Genomic DNA, 21,310 nt, shown 5'->3' on the forward strand with positions numbered 1-21,310 from the left:
ACTTGGCCACCGCACAAGGGAAAGCAAACAGCCAGAATAACTCGCACCAAGTATCCCAAAGTTGTGCTGGCAGATTGGCAGCGGTGAACACACACACACACACACACACACATTCCAGGCTCTGCACTGTCCCTCTGACATACACTTGCAATAAGTTCCCTCAGAGTGTAAGTCTCACTCCGCTCGGGGAAGGTGACCACAGACGGCACAAATACCTGGTGCAGTTCATCGGCCTGATTAATAGAGCTTCACCAATATAGCGATCATAGCCCAGTGCCAGCCCACCTCAACTGCATATGCCTCCCAGCTAACGCTCAGCTGGCCAAGCGCCGCTCCCGGACAATTATACCCGGCTCCGCCCCTCCTCGCCGCACGTGACAGAGCCCCTAACCAATCGCCAGCCTCCCTCTGGTCAGCCGCAGCCAATCACAGTGCGGCCTGGCCTGGGCACTATGACGTGTTTCGGGGACCGCTAGGGGGCGCCTCAAGTGGGCTCAGAGTTTGGAGCAGTGCAGTGCAGGGCAAGTCATGCATACAATGCACTATAAAAGGAGAACACACAGCACCAATATCAGAGGGAAGACACACACCCAGCTTTGAATAATGATGACAGTTTTGTCTGAAGTGCAACAGGAACAGCAGAGATTTATGTTCTTCCCTGTTCAAAGTTAAAGAGACATGTTTTGAGCTGTGCAGATTTAATGACAATGCAATAAGATAATTTTGCGTTAACTTCGTTAATACTGGAAAATATATCCAATAAAAAAGTTTCTTTTTCTACCACCGTGGTGTGAGAGTAATGGTGTCACATCATCCAAGCAGTGTGTCATCATTGTGACAGAACACAGCTCCAGTAAATCTTGGGGTCCTGAGGTGTAAACGATCAGTACCATGATTGGATGGCAGGGTATTTGTTGCTGAAGCTATGGAGCTCCAACTGGTGGGAGTACTGTTTCATAGGACTGGATTTTAACAACCTCAGCGGGTCTGAGGCAGACAACATCAGTGCTGGGTCTTGGCCTCGCTGCTGGCTCCAGTCGGCTGTCCAAAATTATTTTCCCCTGATTGGGCTTGTTAATCCACCCAGTGTGTTTCCCGGTCAATTGAAAGAAGCGGCTCTGATGACAGGGTCCCGGCCCACTGTCAAAATAAAATTCCCACCCGAACCGCCACCAATCGAGTCTGCTGACCTCCCCCACCCCATTTCCAATATTCCCCATAGGATATGGTATGTGTCCATGCTGCGGTCAGGAGGATGGTGGCAATGCACTCACACATTGACATGGATTTTGCAGTGGGTAATGATGGCGAACTGCCATCGTTCGCTGACATTATCCTACTGACCGTAACATTAAGATTTAGCGTATGCACATCTAAACACAGAAACCCTGAAGTTGTGGTCAGTCATTCACTGCTCCGACACAGGCTACACTGTTCTTTCCTGCAACTCCATGTTGGAATCCCTCCAATCAGGTTTCCGCCCCTGACACAGTAACGAAACAGCTCTTATCAAAGTCACAGATGACATCCTATGTGACTGTGATAAAGGTAAACTATCCCTCTTCATCCTTCTCGACTTGTCTGCATCCTTTGACATGGCTGGCCATTCCATCCTCTTCCAATGCCTCTCCTCCATCAACCGGCTGGGTGGGACTGCCCTCGTCTGGTTCCATTCTTATCTAGCCAGACATTTAACCATGGTTCCATCAGCCGGTGTTAGTAGTTTTGGTGGATATGCCTTAAAGATTCCCCTGCACTATTCAAAGAATGGCATGGAGCTGTCCTGATCAGCATTCCTCCTTCAATCAATACCAACCAAAAATAGATCACCTACTTATTCATCATATTGCCATTTTGGGGACTTTTCTGTGTGAAAATTGGCTGCTACATTTACCAACACAGCATCAACCGCACAATGTAATTAATGTTGTTGAAAGCACTTCTGAAGGATGTGATAGGTGCTATATAAACGTGAATTCTTTCTTTCCTGTGTGGGTTTCTCAGAAGCTTGACTTGGAAACTCATAAGCATAGTAATGGGCTCCTATGCATGTAAGACAACTCAGCAGACCAAAATAAAAATGGATACAAGTCACATCCAGCTACTTATCTAAGTTTATTTGCTACATTTTTGAATAATCATTTGATTTACACGTAAGCTAAAGCCATTGAGTCCTTGTTGGGGTGCAGTTTGATGGGCATCAGGCATACTTCCCTCAAGTAATCATTATTCATGTGTTAGCTTTGACATTGTGTGTTGGCAAGCTGAGTGGGGCCTGAGTCTAATCCTGTTTTTTTTTTATTATTAATTTTTCGTTGCCAATCTTTCCAATTCTTTGTCAAATCACAAACGCCAGAGGTCACCTTGCACACATCAAGGATCACTCTGCGCCAATGCTCTTAGCCAAAAGGCCGAGAGCCACTGCACCGTTCCTGGAAGTACTGCAATACCAGGTTCGTGCCATGGAGGAGGATGGGTCAGGTCCCCCACACACCTCCGTGGAGGTGGATGGGTCAAGCCACCCCACCCACCTCCTATTTCCAAAAAGCATAGGAGAACCACCTTCCTGATCCAGGGAGAACCACTTTGGGGTCATGGTTACTCCCCTGTCAGGTCAGATACTACACTTGATCTGAGTCTAATCCTGTTGTCACCTTACATCTACATTTGTAGAGTTGCAACAGTACTCACTAGATAGTAATCAGGAGCAGGAACTACCTCCAGCGTTCCCCTCTCTAACTCAGGGTGCTGAGAGGAGGAAGGGAGAAGAGTGGAGGTCATGGGAATGAAGGGAGGAGAGTGGGGGAGGGGGAAGGGAGGGGAGTGGGATATGTTGGGGGGGAGGGCAGTGAGAGTGTGGGGGACATGTGGGGGAAGGGGAGAAGAGTGGGATATGTTAATCGATGGGGTGGGTCCTGCGATTCTAACTCCTTTTGAGCGTGGAGGGGTGCTGGGGAACAGGTGGCAGAATGATCTCCAAGCGTGCGCTGGCTACTCTCGGTTACGGGTGTGTGAATCTTCAATGCAGGAGAATGAAATTAAGGAGCGGGCAGATTTATGTATTTGATTTTTTTTTTCTTTTTTCGTTTTCCAACAATGCAGCTTTGAAAATATTTTAAAACAATTTTTGATTTCTGAACAACGCCAGCATTTGGGAGAGTTTTTTTAATATAGTACGAACTTAAATTTCTTATCGGATCTGAAATATAAAATTGAATATTTTTCATAAAGTAGATCCCATTGTTTGCTTTACTTTTTATAAGAGATGTTTTGGTGTATTTAGTAACTGTTTTTAAATATTTGCGTGTCCTCTTGTGCTGTTTCCAATAAGGTTTTCCTATTAAAGTATTTGAAACATAAAAAAACATTTTCATCAGTCATTGAAAGTTGGCATGCAGGTGCAGCAGGCAGTGAAGCAGGCAAATGGTATGTTGTTCTTCATAGCAAGGGGATTTGAGTATAGGAGCAGGGAAGTCTTACTGCAGTTGTACAAGGCCTTGGTGAGGCCACACCCGGAATATTGTGTTCAGTTTTGGTCTCCTAATCTGAGGAAGGACGTTCTTGCTATTGAGGGAGTGCAGTGAAGGTTCACCAGACTGATTCCCGGGATGGCTGGACTGACATATGAGGAGATACTGGATCAACTGGGCCTTTATACACTGGAGTTTAGAAGGATGAGAGGGGATCTCATAGAAACATATAAGATTCTGACTGGACTGGACAGGTTAGATGCGGGAAGACTGTTTCCGATGTTGGGGAAGTCCAGAACCAGGGGACACAGTCTTAGGATAAGGGGCAGGCTATTTAGGACTGAGATGAGGAGAAACTTCTTCACTCAGAGAGTTGTTAACCTGTGGAATTCCCTACCGCAGAGAGTTGTTGATGCCAGTTCATTGGATATATTCAAGAGGGAGTTAGATATGGCCCTTGCGGCTAAAGGGATCAAGGGGTATGGAGAGAAAGCCGGAATGGGGTACTGAGGGAATGATCAGCCATGATCTTATTGAATGGTGGTGCAGGCTCGAAGGGCCGGATGGCCTACTCCTGCACCTACTTTCTGTTTCTATGTTTCTATGAAACTAATTGTAGCACCCTACTACCACTCTGCTTGATAGAAGCTAACTCACCATGGGGAAGAGATTGAAACTGGGGCCTTCCTGGTTTGTTTGCCTCAGCTACTCACTATATAAATTCATTGAGCCAGTGGAAGAACCCATATCATGTTTAAAAATACATTCAGATTGGACCTAATGGGATATATAATGTAGAAAGCATTTCCTTTTATGTCCTGGCCATTGGAAAAGTAATTGATTAAATAGACAAAAGGAGGACTATTATAGGAAGACTATATCCAATAGAAAAGGTGTAACGAGCAAGAATATACTATCAAAGCCGACTGCAGGAGCAATGCATAAGCAGGTTCAAGCTTTTCAAGGACGTACTTACAGAAGTTTGTGAAATAATAGCAGCTGACTTGATGGTGCCCGTTGTATTTCAAAGTGAACCACCTGTTGTAAAAGTCACAGCTGTATTTATTTTCTTTCATTGCTGGATCATTTCAGTCTATATATATCTTAGTCTTTTTGTACCAAATTGTTCATGGAATTACAGTTCCCTTCAAAACCTAATTATTCCTTCTGTATGTACTATATTCAAGACAAGGATCGCTAGATTTTTGGATACTAAGGGAACCAAGAGCTACGAGGATAGTGCGAGAAAGTGGAATTAAGGCAGAAGATCAGCCACGATCTTATTGAATGGCAAGGTAGGCTCAAAGGGCTGAATGGCCTACTCCAGTTCCTATTTCTTATGTACTATCAGTGGAAGTTAACAAATACAATATGGTCTGGTATCTATTCTCAAAATGGTAAAGTTACCAATCATTAAGAATGTGTTTCAAGACTACCATTTCTCACAGTTCAACTAGTGTTTATAAATTCTTTATTGGTCATCAAAAAAACATCTGGAAATTATTTTTAAAATAAATTCTTCAACCAAAATAAAAATAAACCACATTTTAAAGGCTCAGATTGTAGCAGATATTAGTATAAACTCCTGTACAGAGGAAGCAATGCCTGTTGGCCGGCATGGTGACCAAGAACTGAGCTTACCCCTCCAATGAGGTATCAATGCCTCTATAATCCACAAACAAAATGACAACATTTTGGAAATATTATAGGTTGAAATAGTTGATGTAAGAATTCAAAATATTTGTCTGTAATTTTTCATTTTGTTCCCAGTGCCTGTGTGAAATTCTAGGAATAAAGAGACAGTGTAATAAATACAATATGATTACTTTATCAGTACTAAATAATTCATTTACTACTTAAGATGGCATTTGACATCTTACACTGTTCAGTCCTAGTGCAGAAGGCTCCTAATGGTCTTTGCTGTACTGTGAGGTATGGATGTGGCTGTAACTATAGCAAGTAAAATAAATTATGGTGATCTGTTCATTTTTGAGTAAAGGTATGTCTAAAAGATAAAATAAAACTCAGTTAAATAATAATTTCTGAATTGTACATGAATGGTTACTGTACTGGAAATATTCAATGAACATAAAGAGCCAGGATGGATTCAACAAGGACTGAGATTTTCAGGTGTGTTAAGATAAAACAATAAATGGATGGAGTCCCTGCAATCTATATAGAACTGTTGGGGGAGGATTTGGAACTCAAGTTTCTCAAAGTCCTGCCAATGTGTATGAATTGTAGTCTTGCTGTATTTCATGCATATTGTTGCTTCGTTATAAAGCACTTAACTCTCATTTGTAAGGACTAGAAGCATCGAACCCCCCCCAGGATTTATTGGACATTGTCTGGACATTGTGTTTAATATTTTTCTCACCGCAGAAAGAAAACTGGAAGCTGTTTGTGGGAGGGGCCCAGGTGCTGCTCTATGTTGGACTTAGAATGATGGGCAGGGGTTCTGGGAAGACAATGGCCAAGCTAAGGCAATTCATCACAGGTGATGAGCAAATGGACTGTGTTTTGTTAGACAAGGTGACCTCGTCAATCAGTGATTACCTGGATGAGTTACCAGAACAATAGAGAGCCATTAAGCCCAGACTGCCTGGAAGCGAAAACCCATCACTGGACTCAAACACAGGAAGCCTCGAAAACAAGGAACTTTATTGGGTAAAAGCAGAAGACACACCAACAGGAAGCCCTAACATGAACTTTACTGACCAGGAAGGGCAAAAACAGCCCACGATGTGGCAATATGTTTAACCTATTCATTTTAACATTTCTCAGCCAGAGGGATTGATTAACACCTTACTGTATTTGAATGATACGTGAGGGTCAATTCATTGATTATGCATTCCCAGAAGAGCCATGCTCAAAGTGAGTACAATTCAGAGAATCAATGCAAAAGTGCAGTAGGCTGTCAGTACTCTGTACTGCCATCAAATATGGTTCCTTGTTGATTGATGAATTTACCTCATAGTTTAAGACTTAAGTATCATCAAAAATATAATAAAGTGTTAATTTGTTTGATAATAATGGGGGGAGAGTAAACACATTCCAGACGAAGGCTCCCTTAATTTATATCTGTAGAAATGATAATAAAGTATCAAACTTATTGATAGTACATTAACAATGGTACCAAAATGAAAATCTTAGGTTATTTGAATCTCCATTGTACTACTCATTGTAAAATAAAGGGTCTTTGATTTTGGGCATTTATCCCTGATATAGGAATTGTAGCCCAGGTCTTTACATTTGAAAGTTAAGCGCTATGATGGGTGAAATTAATATTCGATGGTAGCACAAAATGGGTGAGAGCGAATTAGCAGCTCGATTTACACCTCACCAAATTTTATTTTCCATAGGGGCGCATTAGCGACCGGACATGGCAAATGCAGTGACACCCACGCACTTCAGTGCCAGTTTAGCTCTGGCGCTAACTCTTACTGCCTGGGCCTCTAGGGCCTCGCAGATCACGATGTCATAAAGTGCGCAGCGTCCTGTTACCGCCCCGGATGTGAAATTGCCTCCCGACCCTAGCTGTATTGAACAACGGCGGGAGGAAGAAGCGTTGTCAACTCGGCTGGCCGCTTGGCGAGCGCTAATTAAAGGGAATGCAGAACTACCGAGAAGTATGTTGCGCACCAACATTGGCCCTTCCCTTTAAGCGAGCAAAGCAGCCTCTGATGCCGTTAACAATGCGCTCCACATTGTTCAGCGCTCTATCGCTACCGCCCCGCTCTCGGACTTTAGCGCCCTAAGAGAAGTGGTTAGTGCTTGGCTTAGCACTCCACTCTCTCTTGGAGGACGTAAGCTGAATTTCCTGGTAGGTGAGACTCACTAGCGCCCCAACCAGGGCGCTCCAGAATTTCTAGCCCACAAAGTTCATGGTAAATTATGCCCAATAATCTTTTGTGCCACCAAATTAAATATTTTCATGTATGCTGTAGAGATCAAAAGATCAGTATTACCAAACCTTACTTTGGTGTAGTGCAAGATGAGGTTTGAGGACATAAATGTGTAATGGTGGCATCAATAAATATTGACATTATTAAGTCAGTAGTAGATTCCACGGGAGAAATTTTCATCTCGTTACTGTCCCACTCACACGTAAAATCAGGTGGTGACAGGATCAAAATCGCAGGAAGATTGGCTCACTGATTTACCAATGATTAATATTCGCCCATTCCAATTATCAGGTGGAGCTCAATTTAGGCAGCCAGAGCTCCTGCCGAAAACAGGTGGGGGTCCCAATGGAAGACTCCAATGTCAGGTTCATCTCTCCTCCGGTTTCTACTGCCAGCTCCTCAACCTGCCCATAAACCATGGATGCTACAAGTCGAGAGGCGATCATTGTCGGCGGTATTTAAAGGGATTCTCATCTGCTCGCAGCTAAATGCTGGAGAATTTTAGGAGACATTTTTCTTGTATTACATTGTGGTGTTTACTACTTAGATTATTTTGAAGTGCTTGTAGTTTCTGTACAATGTTCTGAACGCTCAAGTGGCTTCTGGCAACACACTTTGGCTATAGGATGAGGTGCAGCAACAGCAGCCAAGAGAGCTATAGCTGCAGTGAGAATAAACAGGAATCCTTATCCTCCCACCAGTGTGTATAGATCCAAGACAACATACCTGTACTTCCCTGAGGAGCCTTGTATAAGGATGGTGCGCTTCGCTGTGAATGCTGTCACAGAGTTGTGTCGCCAACTTCAAGAAGACCCCCGACCAACTGCCAGAGCTGGCACAGCACTGCCTGTTGCAGACAATTTCACTGTAGCCCTCAAACCCTTTTCCTGCAGCTCCTTCCAAGTTGCCACAGGGACATCAGCACCTGCAGTCGGTCTGCACTTCACACATACAAGGATGCCACAATTGCTAGATATTTTTGCATAGGGCTTCCACAGCGCACTTGCGTTTCTTCACTGTACAACAGTCCATTTTTCAGCAATTCACTGCCTTGGACTCTTCAGTGTTACTTTTACAATTGAAATGCCCTTGAATCATGGCAGTTTATGAGGATTACTGCCTCTTCCATTTTTTTTGGCTGGTGGGACTCAAATCAAATGTCAAGCAGTACTCTTTGTGATCCTCAAACCTCCAAAGTAACTCTTTCAGTAGCACCAACAGCAATTTCTAAAGCGATGAACTTTGCTGGTTGCAGCTGCTGTAGGTAGCATCCACGCTCTAAGAATAGCACTTTACAGGCTACATTTTCTGATTAGTGAGCGTCACATATGAATGTTCTCCGACTATATTTATTTGTGTGGTATTTTTAAGCAGGTGTTAACCTTTTATATTAAATGGGTTAACACTTGCCAAAAGAAAAGGGCACAAGAGAATGCAGTACAAGCACGTTAACTTCACCGATGAGATACATTTATAGAATAATAGAATTGTGCAGTACATAAGGAGGACGTGTGGCCATTCACACCTGCACTGACTCTCTGAACAAGCTATTCCTTTAATCTCATTCTAATGCCCTTTCCATGCACCATTTTAAATGTTTTCTTTTTAAAATCTTTATCCACTTCCCTTTTAAAAGCTATTATGGATTCTGTTTGTACCACGCTTTCTGGTAGGACGTATCAGCCAGTATTCCGCCGAGGTTTCCTGAGTTGGGGTTCATCCTGTATGCGGGATAGGCGTCCAGCAGGGTTCTTATCGCCAAGAGGGAGTTAGCCATTGCCTAACTAAGAAATCTCAGCGATGCTGCAGTGGAACTGCATTGTAATATCACAAGAGGTGGCCGGGCAGTTAAAGGGTCAGAAGCAGCCCACAGATGGAAGGATCGGCTACCTTATAGGCCTTGGCAGTCACTGAAGCCTACACAAGAGGATAAATGAGATCTGGAATGGAGGCAGGGGAATCTGTTGATGGGGGCGAGGGGGGGGGGGAAATGTTGGTCAATGTGGAAGGTGATGGTAGGCCTTGTCATGTGTTCAACGATCATTGTAACCCATGTATAAGCTGACCTAAGTTGTACACCTTGAGAACACTGACCACAAGGGGGTGAACTTGTGGGGGACACTCCTAACCTGGACTTCCAGGCATAAAAGGGGAAGCTCCACCCACCTTCATCACTTGAGGTCTTGGTAATAAAGGTAACTGGTCACAGAGTGACCTTCTCTCAAGTATGGGCCTCGTGTGCATTTATACCGTATAGTAAGGACATATCATTGGCAACGAGAAACTGGGATTTAAACCACGCAAGCATGGCCACTAGCAGCACAGAAGAGAGGTACTGTGTTGGTGATGATTGGGACGACTGTATTGAGAGACTACAGCAAAGTTTTATCACTAAGGAATGGTTGGGACAGGATTCGGCCGAAAAACGCAGGGCTCATCTCCTGACGGTTTGTGGATCCAGGACGTACTCCCTGATGAAGGACCTTCTAGCGCCAGAGAAGCCGGCAGACAAGAAGTTCGAAGAGCTCAGTAAGTTGATCGGGGAACACCTTAAACCGGCGAGCAGCATGCACATGGCGAGACAACGGTTTTACACGTACCGGCGGCGAGAAGGGCAAAGCGTTCCAGACTTCGTGGCAGATCTCCGGCAACTGGCGAGCCTATGTAAGTTCCCAGATGTATGCAGAGCGGAGATGCTGCGAGATATTTTTATTGAGGGCATTGGGCACGCTGGGGTTTTCAGGAAACTGATTGAGACCAAAGACTTGACTTTGGAAGCGGCGGCTCTGATAGCCCAGACATTTATCTCAGGTGAGGAAGAGACCAGAATGATGTATGACAAAAATCTTGGCTCAAAGGCGGCAAACGACCAGGGAGTCAACATTGTTAACGCGACACACAGTTCTCTAGGCAGACAAGGGCAATCGGACATGCCCCAGCATGTAGTCAAACCCAAAGGGGGAATTCAACAGAGACAATGACTAGCTGAACGGCGATTGATGCCATCGCAATGGACAATGCGGCCAGTAATGGGGCCATCAACACCTGTTAATGGTGCACTTAAGGACAGTTACAGAGACAGTCAGAGACGATCGACTGGTAATGGACCTTTAGTTTCCAACAACGGGGCCTCCAACTCATGCTGGAGGTGTGGAGGCAAACACCCAGCCAGAGCTTGCAGGTATCAGCAATATACCTGCAGAAACTGCAATGTCAGCAGTCACTTAGCGCATATGTGCAGGAAGCCTGCAGCCAGGTTGATGTACGAGGAGGACGGGCCCGATGTAAGTCCTACGAGGCCAAATGAACACTGGGGGAAATCGCTGGAAGCTGAAGTTCAGCGAGTTCATGTGGAACACATATACAGTTCATATACCAGGATGCCACCGATAATGATGAAAGTGCTCCTCAATGGCATCCCAGTATTAACGGAGCTAGACACGGGAGCCAGCCAGTCCCTGATGAGTATCAAACAGTTCGAAAGGTTGTGGGTGTCCAAGGCCAGGAAGCCAAAATTATTGTCGATTGACGCACAGCTACGGACATATACAAAGGAGATCATTCCGGTGCTCGGCAACGCCACGGTAGTCGTGACCCACAAAGATTTGGAGAACAGGTTGCCACTCTGGATTGTCCCGGGGGACGGTCCCACACTATTGGGGAGGAGTTGGCTTGCTGGAAATGGGGCGATGTCAATGCAATTTCTTCTGTGGAGCAAGTATCATGCTCACAGGTCCTGGACAAATTTGTCTCATTATTTCAACCCGGCATCGGCACTTTCATGGGGGTCAAGGTAGTGATTCACATAAACCCGGACGCCAAGCCAGTACACCACAAGGCCAGAGCAGTGCCATACGTGATGCGGGAAAAGATAGAATGCGAATTGGACCGCCTGCTGAGGGAAGGCATCATCTTGCCAGTCGAATTCAGTGACTGGGCGAGCCCGATCGTGCCAGTGCTCAAGGTGGATGGGTCGGTCAGGATATGTGGCGATTACAAGGGTGTCACTCCAAGACCAGTACCCGCTACCGAAAGCAGAAAACCTCTTTGCGACGCTATCCGGTGGCAAACTTTTTTCAAAATTGGACCTGATCTCAGCTTACATGACCCAGGAGCTGGCGAGTGAGTTGAAGAAGCTGACCACCATCACGACACACAAGGGGTTGTTTGAGTAGAACAGATGTCCGTTCGGGATTCGCTCGGCCACCGCGATCTTTCAGCAAAATATGGAAAGCCTCCTCAAGTCGATTCCAAGGACGGTGGTTTTTCAAGACGACATCCTCATCACGGATCACAATACTGAAGAACACCTCCACAACCTGGAAGAGGTGCTACGCAGACTGGACCGGGTAGGGCTGCTACTGAAAAAAGGCGAAGTGCATCTTCTTAGCTCCAGAAGTAGAATTCCTGGGGAGGAGGGGAGCAGCAGACGGGATCAGACCCACTGCATCCAAAACGGAAGCGATCCAGAGAGCACCCAGACCCCGTAACACGACGGAGTTGCATTTGTTCCTGGGGCTCCTGAACTATTTTGATAACTTTCTTCCCAAATTGAGCACGCTGTTAGAGCCGCTACATGTGCTCCTATGCAAAGGTCGTGATTGGGTCTGGGGGGACAACCAGGAAAGGGTTTTTGATAGAGCACGCAACTTGTTATGCTCCAACAAACTGTTAACATTATATGGCCCGTGTAAGAAACTTGTTCTAACGTGTGATGCGTCGTCCTATGGGGTCGGGTGTGTGTTGCAGCATGTGAATGCCAATGGTCAGTTACAGCCGGTAGCTTATGCCTCCAGAAGTCTGTCCCAGGTAGAAAGGGGCTACGGGATGGTAGAAAAGGAAACGCTAGCATGTGTAAATGCAGTAAAAAAAATGCACCAGCACCTGTTTGGCTGGAAATTTGAGCTGGAGACAGATCACAAACCCCTAACGTCCCTTTTGGCTGACAACAAGGCCATAAATGCGAATGCATCGGCCCGCATACAGAGGTGGGCACTTACGTTAGCCGTCTATGACTACACAATTCGGCCAAGACCGGGCACTGAAAACTGCGCCGATGCACTCAGCAGGCTCCCACTAGCCACCACTGAGGGGGCAACTGAGCATGATGCTGAGATGATCATGGCTGTTGAAGCTTTCAAAAGCGAAGGCTCACCTGTGACAGCCCGTCAGATTAAAGGCTGGACAAATAAAGACCCGCTACTGTCTTTAGTTAAGAAATGTGTCCTGAATGGGGACTGGGCAGCCACGTACGGGGCACGCCCTGAGGAATTTAAAACGTTTCATAGGTGCAAGGACGAACTCTCGATTCAGGCAGATTGCCTACTTTGGGGAAATCGAGAAGTCATGCCCCAGATGGGCAGAGAGGTGTTTATCAGAGAACTTCACAATGAGCACCTGGGCATTGTCATGATGAAGGCAATTGCCAGGTCACACGTTTGGTGGCCAGGGATTGATGCAGACCTGGAACTTTGTGTTCGCAGGTGCAATACAAGTGCTCAGCTGGGCAACGCACCCAGGGAAGCCCCCCTTAGCCCCTGGTCCTGGCCCGCCAAGCCATGGTCACACATCCATGTGGATTACTCAGGTCCTTTCATGGGAAAAAATTTTTTGGTTGTAGTCGACGCCTACTCCAAATGGATCGAGTGTGACATTTTAAATTCAAGCACATCCTCTGCCACGGTAGAAAGTCTACGGGCAATGTTCGCCGCCCATGGTCTACTGGAGTCTTGGTCAGCGACAATGGCCCGTGCTTCACAAGCACTGAATTCCAGGACTTCATGGCAGGCAATGGAATCAACCATGTCAGAACGGCATCGTTCAAGCCGGCCTCAAACGGCCAGGCAGAATAAGCAGTGCAGATAATGAAACAGGGGATGCTCAGAATCTAAGGGGGTTCCCTACAAAGCCGCTTATCACGCTCCTGTTGGCCAATAGATCCCGACCACACTCGCTCACAGGGGTTCCACCCGCAGAGCTGCTAATGAAAAGGACGCTCAAAACCAGGTAATCCCTTATACACCCTACTATGAAAGAAATTGTTGAGAGCAGGTGTCAGTCACAATGTGACTACCATGACAGGAATGCAAGGGCGTGATGTGTTGATGTCAATGACCCGGTTTTTGTCCTTAATTATGCTGCAGGGCCCAAATGGCTTGCAGGCACTGTGATTGCCAAAGAGGGGAATCGGGTTTTGGTAGTTAAACTTACCAATGGACAAATCTGCCGCAAACACGTGGATCAAACTAAAAGGAGGTTCAGCAACCCCATAGAAGAAGCAGAGGAAGAACACGATGCAGAGTTTACTCCACCACAGGTGACCGAACACCAGAACCAAGTGGAGGAGAGCCCAGTCACTGTGGGCAGTCCGGACAGGCCTGAGGCACCGCAAACAGCAGACACTCAGGCCAGCGCCCAACAACCGGAGCCCCAACTCAGGCGCTCTACAAGGGAGCGTAAACCACCAGAGAGACTTAACCTGTGATCCCAATAAAACTTTGGCGGGGAGCGGGGAGGTGATGTCATGTATTCAACTATCATTGTAACCCATGTATAAGCTGACCCAAGTTGTACACCTTGAGAATATTGACCACAAGTGGGTGAACTTGTGGGAGACACTCCTAACCTGGACTTTCAGGCATAAAAGGGGAAGCTCCACCCACCTTCATCACTTGAGGTCTTGCTAATAAAGGTAACTGGTCACAGAGTGACCTTCTCTCAAGTATGGGCCTCGTGTGCATTTATACTGTATAGTAAGGACACATCATGCCTCACAACCTGTATTTTCCACTATTCTCTGCTGTAATCCTACCTGATTTTGTGTGGGATCACAGAGAAGAATCCCAGCTTCTGTGTACTAACAGCCCTCTGTGTAAAAACTGTTATATATACAGACTATAGATATACTCTCTGTGTAGTCACTGTATAGTTGCATAAGATGGAGGCTTGTTACCTGATGTACTATCAATAAGGTTTACACTGTGTACATACCATGCTGGCACCACTAGAGGTTGCAACTGGTGGAGACCGGGGTTTCCTGTCCACCAGAGGGCACTGCAGTGGGAGACCTGAGGGTCAGCTGCATAGGTGTGCAGGGCCCAGTATAAAAGTCTGCCCACCATGCTTGTGCCTCACTCTGGAGTTATGAATAAAAGACCAAGATCACTACAGTTTGAGTACAACACATTGTCGCGTGGAGTCATTCATAAGTGCACTACAGACATAACAGTAACATTCTCTGAATCTCTCCCTTCTTTCTTTCAGTGATGATCTTGAATTTTTGCTCTTTAGTTGTTAAAGTACTTCCCAATTTACCTTGTCAAAACCCCTCATCATTTTGAACATTTCTATCAGATCTCCTCTTAACCTGTTGATTCTAATGAAACGAGCCACAGTTTCTCTCGTCTCTCCTTATGACTAAGCTATCTCTGGATCATCCTGGTGAATTTCCTTTGCACCCTCTCTATGCTCCTGACATCTTTTCTAAAATAAGGAGCCCAAAATGGGGCAGAATATCCTAGCTGCATTTTCAAGTTAGAGCTGGTATTATTACTCCTATTCAAGGCTGCAACACCCGAACGTTGATTTGGTCCAATTTGTGTTTCTGTATAAAATGTTCATAAACAAGAAGCTAAGAATATAATCTCTCTTATATATTCTTTCCTCGGTTAAAAATGCAAACAAAAATTCTAGTAATTCATTTCAATAACATATGTTTATTCTTGCAATGTGGCCTAAACATTGTTTTACCCAAGAACACTGCTTTTATGATAGGTATTTCGGTCACTTAACTTAGTACCTTAGTTCATTTAGTTTGAAGAGACAGTCATGTTCTAGTGAATTGCTTTTCTGTGAATTCCCAAACATTTTGGACTTCTGGAAGCTAACAATCAAAAATCATAGTCAGGCAATGGGTCTACATAACCTTCATTTTCAAAATTATTCAGAAGGTTATCAGAATGACTGCTCATTTATATTTGTACCTGTGCTGTAATAGCAGAAGAAAGCAGTTTTAACAATTTACCAAAACATTACATCAACACAAGGAAACACTGAATATGAATTGGCACCACACTAAATTGTTGCAGAACAAAAAAAACTGGATTGTCTGGACAATAGTCAATGTAAACTTAAATTACTTTTTGAATTCTATCTCTGCGTAATGACAGACTGGGGTTTCAATCTTGTGAAGGCTTACATTTTGGAGAAAAAGAGAACCAAGAGTGAAATATCCCTTAAGCAGTAAAATTCTCAATAGAATGGAAGAGCAGAACAATATGGAGTGCAGATTGACAAATCTTTCAAAGCAAGATTACATGAAGAAAAAGCAATCGTGGATTTCTGGGTTTTTTACATGAAAAGATGAACACAAAAGCCAGGATCTGATGATAAATCTGTACAGGGCACTGGTTAGGTCACAGTTGGAGTACCGGGCAGTTTTGGGCACCTCATTATAGAAAGAATATTGAAGTTGTGGAAAAGGTGCAACGTAGATTGACCAAGAATACACCTGAGAGGAGAGTATGTAGTTACGATGAGAGACTTGAAAAGCTAAGGCCGTATGCACCGGAGCAGAGAAGGTTAAGGGAGATGTAGTAAGAGTGTTCAAAATTATGAAAGGGTCCAAGAGGTTAAATAGTGAAAAATTGGGCCCAAGTTTCGGGCCGCGCCTAAAACGGCGCAGCCCGGACCTGGACGCCCGTTTTTCACGCCAGAAAGTGCGCCGAAAAAAAAATTACCTATTCTCCGGCTCCCTGCAGGTCCTCTTGGGCCGGGCGCGGTGCAGCACGAGCTGTAGGGGGCGGAGCCAGGTCCCTGCGCTGAAAACAGTGCCGGGACCTCTGCACATGCGCGCTACAGTCAGCACGCATGTGCAGTAGCTCCAGGCGCCCAAAACTACGGGAGGGGCCCTGAAGCACACAGCCCCTAGCCCTGGCCGAATGGCCTCACTGGGGCTGCGTGCATAAGGCTGCCTCCCACCCGACCGGACCCCCGCTCTGCCGCCCACCCCCCCCCCCACCCCCGCTGGACCTTTGCGACTCTTCCCCCCCCCCCGGACCTCCGCGACTCTTCCCCCCGGACCTCCACGACTCTTCTCTCCCCCCCCACCCCTGGACCTCCACGACTCTTCCCCGCCCCCACCCTGGACCTCCGCGACTCCCCCTGAGACCTGACGCCACCTACCTGTAAATCCAGCCCGAGGTCTTGGGCCCGGCCATTCAGCCTCCTTCTTGCCCTTCCCCCCCATTCCTTCCCTCCCTCCCTCCCTCTCCTTCCCTCCCTTCCTCCTCTCTCCTTCCCTCCCTCCCTCCTCTCTCCTCCCTCCCTCCTTCCCTCTTCCCTCCTCTCTTCCCTCCCTCCATCCCTCCCTCCTCTCTCCTTCTCTCCCTACCCTCTCTCCCTCCCTCCCTCCCTCCCTCCTCTCTCCCTTCCTCCTCTCTCCTTCCCTCCCTCCTCTCTCCTATCCTCCCTCTCTCCTCTCTCCTTCCCTCCCTCCCTCCTCTCTCCTTCCCTCCCTCCCTCCTCTCTCATCCCTCCCTCCCTCCTCTCTCCTTCCTTCCCTCCCTCCTCTCTCCTTCCCTCCCTCCCTCCTCTCTCCTATCCTCCCTCTCTCCTCTCTCCTTCCCTCCCTCCCTCCTCTCTCCTTCCCTCCCTCCCTCCTCTCTCATCCCTCCCTCCCTCCTCTCTCCTTCCTTCCCTCCCTCCTCTCTCCTTCCCTCCCTCCCTCCTCTCTCCTTCCCTCCCTCCCTCCTCCCTCCCTCCTCTCTCATCCCTCCCTCCCTCCTCTCTCCTTCCTTCCCTCCCTCCTCTCTCCTTCCCTCCCTTCTCCCTCCCTCCTTCCCTACCTCCCTCCTCTCTCCTTCCTTCCCTCCCTCCCCTCTCCCTCCCTCCTCTCTCCCTCCCTCCCTCCTCTCTCCCTCCCCTCTCTCTCTCCCTCCCTCCCTCCCTCCCTCCTCTCTCCCTCCTCTCTCCTTCCCTCCCTCCCCGCTCTCCATCCCTCCTCTCTCCTTCCCTTCCTCCCTCCTCTCTCCTTCCCTCCCTCCTCTCTCCTTCCCTCCCTCCCCTCTCCTTCCCTCCCTCCCCTCCCTCCCTCCTCTCTCCTTCCCTCCCTCCTCTCTCCTTCCCTCCCTCCCTCCTCTCTCCTTCCCTCCCTCCCTCCTCTCTCCTTCCCTCCCTCCCTCCTCTCTCCTTCATTCCCTCCCTCCTCTCTCCTTCCCTCCCTCCCTCCTCTCTCCTTCCCTCCCTCCTCACTCCTTCCCTCCTTCCCTCCCTTCCTCCCTCCCTCCCTCCCTCCCTCCCTCCTCCCCTCCCTCCTCTCTCCTTCCCTCCTCTCTCCCTCCCTCCCTCCTCTCTCCCTTCTCCCCCTCCCCCATCCCCTTTCTCCCCCTCCCCCCCACTTCTCCCCCTCCCCTCGCTGTCAGAAACACAGACACTGACAGACAGAGAATGAGAGACACACACAGACAGAGAGGTAGAGACACTGACAGAGACACATTGGGGGGGGGAGGGGAGGGGGGGCGTCCCAGCATGCTGTTGGAGGACTCCCAGTGCTGCAGTCGGTAAGTAGAAAATGTTTTATTTATTTATTTTTTAAATTTTTTATTAATTTTTTTTGATTGATTTATTGGTTGATTTATTGATGTATTTATCATTTATTATTGATGATGGCTCTTTATTTGTAAAACTGAAGTGTTTAATGTTTGTAAACTTCCCTTTAAACCCCCCCCACCATTCCCCACGCCTAATTTGTAACCTACGCCTGATTTTCTCAAGTGTAGACAAGGTTTTTTTGAACGTACAAAAATCTTCACTAACTCCATTCTAAGTTAGTTTGGAGTAAGTTTTCACTGCCTAAACTTTGAAAACAGGCGTAAGTGGCCGGACATGCCCCCTTTTGAAAAGAAAATTCTGTTCCAAAGTGAAACTGTTCTAACTGACTAGAACTGGAGCAAACTAAATGCCGAGAATTAAAATTTCTAAGATACTCCATTCTAAACCAGTTGCTCCAAAAAAACAGGAGCAACTCAGGCCGAAACTTGGCCCCATTATTTCCACCAGTTGGTGACACAACAAGAAGGAGGCAAGCTTAGTGCTGGAAACAAAGTGGGAGGTTAGAAGGAATATTTCCAGGCAAAGGGTTATTAGAATGTGAAATGCATCAGCACAAGTGGCTCCTGAAATTGATCACAGCATTCAAGACAGAATTAGATAAGCACTTGAAGATTTTTTTTAAACTAAAGGGTACAGGGAAAGGGAAATAGAGCAGATGGCTCTAATGGCGGAGGTTACACTGACAGACATAGTGGGCCAGGTATCCTGTGCTGAAATATCTATTTTTCTTTGATTATTTCTTCAATCTTATCCGGTACCAATTTTTTTTCCAACAGGAAACTGTAGAAGTAATAAATATGATGATTATATCACGCTAGGTATAGAGGTTTTTTGTAGGTATTAGAAGGCCTTCCTCATGTTCTTATTAATCTAATATTTTGATCTTAAAAAATGTAAATACTGACTGGAGGAAGCCAGTCTTTGTTGGGTGCATTTATTTTAAATGCACAACATCTTGAAAATGTTTATAAATATCTCAAATGGCAGTCCTTAAAAATAAGACCGTCACTGAGTTATTTTACTCATGGGTAGAATTACAAAAATGCAAGAGTACAATAAAGCACAGGGGACATATCATATACATCATCCTCAGATCTTGACCACACGTCCCAAATAACCTCGTAGTAACCCAATGTTGTCAACTGTCAATCAATCTTTTTATGGCATGACAACTTTAATTTGGAGAATATAATAACATATTATACAGATTATGTATTGTACTTCCCATGAAAGTATCCATAACAGTTGCTGATACTGAGTGTAATAAACAATCGAGAGACTGATAAAACAAGCCTATGTTTTCTGGAATGAGACTAATGCATATCAGTAAAAGTGATCAGTCTTAACAAAATAACATTGGTATTAAATTACATTCATCGTGCTCTCACTCGTCATTTTTTTTATGATACAATTTTTAGTTTGTCATTATCATTGAAGCTTTTTCCAATGTTCCAGTATTGAGTTCACAAAAGTGCATTGGGCAAACTTTCTGCTTCTGTTTATAAAAGATGTGAGAAGTGGTATTCCATATGGCAGAAATTTGAGACTTATTTATTGTTGCCTTAAAATAACACTAGCAGGGATTCCATGCACGTATCTTAAGCACTCTCACCAGAAAACTCAAAAATTCCCCTTTTAAGAACAAATAGTAGTGACCTTTTTATGGCATGACAACTTTAATTTGGAGAAAAAAATGGCAGAAGTAAGTTATTAGATCGGACATTTTTACAATATAAGCTGACATAATAACAGTTATAATGGGAGATTTTCCACGTCAACACTCTGAAATTCATGTCAGCACATTTTAATGAACAGAAGATCACAGGCTGGGGGATGGAGGGGTGGGGGAGGATGCACAACTTCCTGGCTTGTGGAAAAGTTCTCCTTGAATCAAACTTTACTCATGTCCCTAGAGTTCAAAAGGGAGGGTTGATTAACCATTTCTACATTTTGTTGTGCAACTCATGGTGAAAAAAAATCCCATCAGTGCCATAAGAGTGCGCAGGCACAAAGGGAGTGGGTGACCAGCAGACAGAAGAGGAGGACTAGGCAGGTAGTGCAGGAGTCCACTGCGTCCATCTCGCTCTCCAACTTGTGGGGGCGATGGTGGCTCTAGGGAGTGCAGCCAGAGCCAAGTTCACGGCCCCACGGGTGGCTCAGCTGCACAGGGGAGGGGGAGGAAGAAGAATGGAATAGCTATAGTGGTAGGGGTTCAATAGTCAGGGGAGCAGACAGGCGTTTTTGCAGCCGCAGACGTGATTCCAGGATGGTATGTTGTCTCCCTGGTGCCAGGATCAAGGATGTCACTGAGCGGCTGCAGGGCATTCTGGGGGGAGAGGGTGAACAGCCAAAGGTCGTGGTCCACATCGGTACCAATGACGTAGGTAGGAAGAGGGATGAGGTCCTGCAGGCAGAGTTTAGGGAGCTAGGAGAGAGATTAAAAAGCGGGACCTCAAAGGCAGTAATCTCCGGATTACTCCCAGTGCCACGAGCTAGTGAGTACAGAAATAGGAGGATAGAGTAGATGAATACGTGGCTGGAGAGATGGTGCAGGCGGGAGGGCTTTAGTTTCCTGAGGCATTGTGACAGCTTCTGGGGGAGGTGGGACCTGTACAAGCCGGACGGGTTGCACCTCAACAGAGCCGGGGGGGGTTTGCTAGTGCTGTTGGGGAGGGTTTAAACTAGCTTGGCAGGGGGATGGGAATCTGTAAATAGATTCAGTAGGGAGGGGAGAAAAGCTGGAATTAGAAAGCAAAAATAAAGAAAGTGAGTTTGAAGGAGAGAGGAAACAAGCAGGAAAAAAAGGTAAAAAACAAACGTAAAGGCACTTTGTCTAAATGCACGTAGCATTTGTAACAAGATAGATGAGTTGACGGCACAAATTGAGACAAATGGGTATGATCTGATAGCCATTACAGAGACGTGGTTGCAAGGTGACCAGGACTGGGAATTAAATATTCAGGGGTACTTGACAATCCAGAAGGACAGACAGAAAGGAAAAGGAGGTGGGGTAGCTCTATTGATAAAAGATGGAATCACTGCAATAGTAAGAAACGATATTGGCTCAAATGGTCAGGATGTTGAAACAGTTTGGGTGGAGATAAGGAACAATAAGGGGAAAAAGTCACTGGCGGGCGTACTCTATAGGTCCCCTAACAGTAGCAACTCTGTTGGTCGGAGCATAAACCAGGAAATAGTGGGGGCTTGTAAAAAGGGAACTGCAATAATCATGGGTGATTTTAACCTTCATATTGATTCGACAAATCAAATTGGTCAGGGTAGCCTTGAGAAGGAATTCATAGAGTGCGTAAGGGACGGGTTCCT

At 46.1% G+C, this 21,310-nt stretch overlaps 1 protein-coding gene across 3 annotated transcripts in view; it reads right to left on the bottom strand.

Annotated features, from left to right (window-relative positions):
- The window catches only part of ppp1r3cb (protein phosphatase 1, regulatory subunit 3Cb), a 97,740-nt gene that overhangs the window by 16,012 nt on the left and 60,418 nt on the right, over nucleotides 1-21,310 (bottom strand). Inside the window, exon 1 of one of the 3 annotated variants that reach the window (XM_070876945.1) lies at nucleotides 216-301. The exons of 1 other annotated variant lie outside the window; for it this stretch is intronic. In XM_070876945.1, coding sequence (XP_070733046.1) covers nucleotides 216-229 — 14 coding nt within the window. In that variant the 5' untranslated portion in view covers nucleotides 230-301. Of the gene's footprint in view, nucleotides 1-215; nucleotides 302-21,310 lie in introns of those variants that run through there. One more of the 3 variants, XM_070876946.1, reaches the window with a different exon arrangement.

This window comes from Pristiophorus japonicus, chromosome 3 (genome assembly GCF_044704955.1).
Source record: "Pristiophorus japonicus isolate sPriJap1 chromosome 3, sPriJap1.hap1, whole genome shotgun sequence".
Lineage (NCBI taxonomy): Eukaryota > Metazoa > Chordata > Chondrichthyes > Pristiophoridae > Pristiophorus > Pristiophorus japonicus.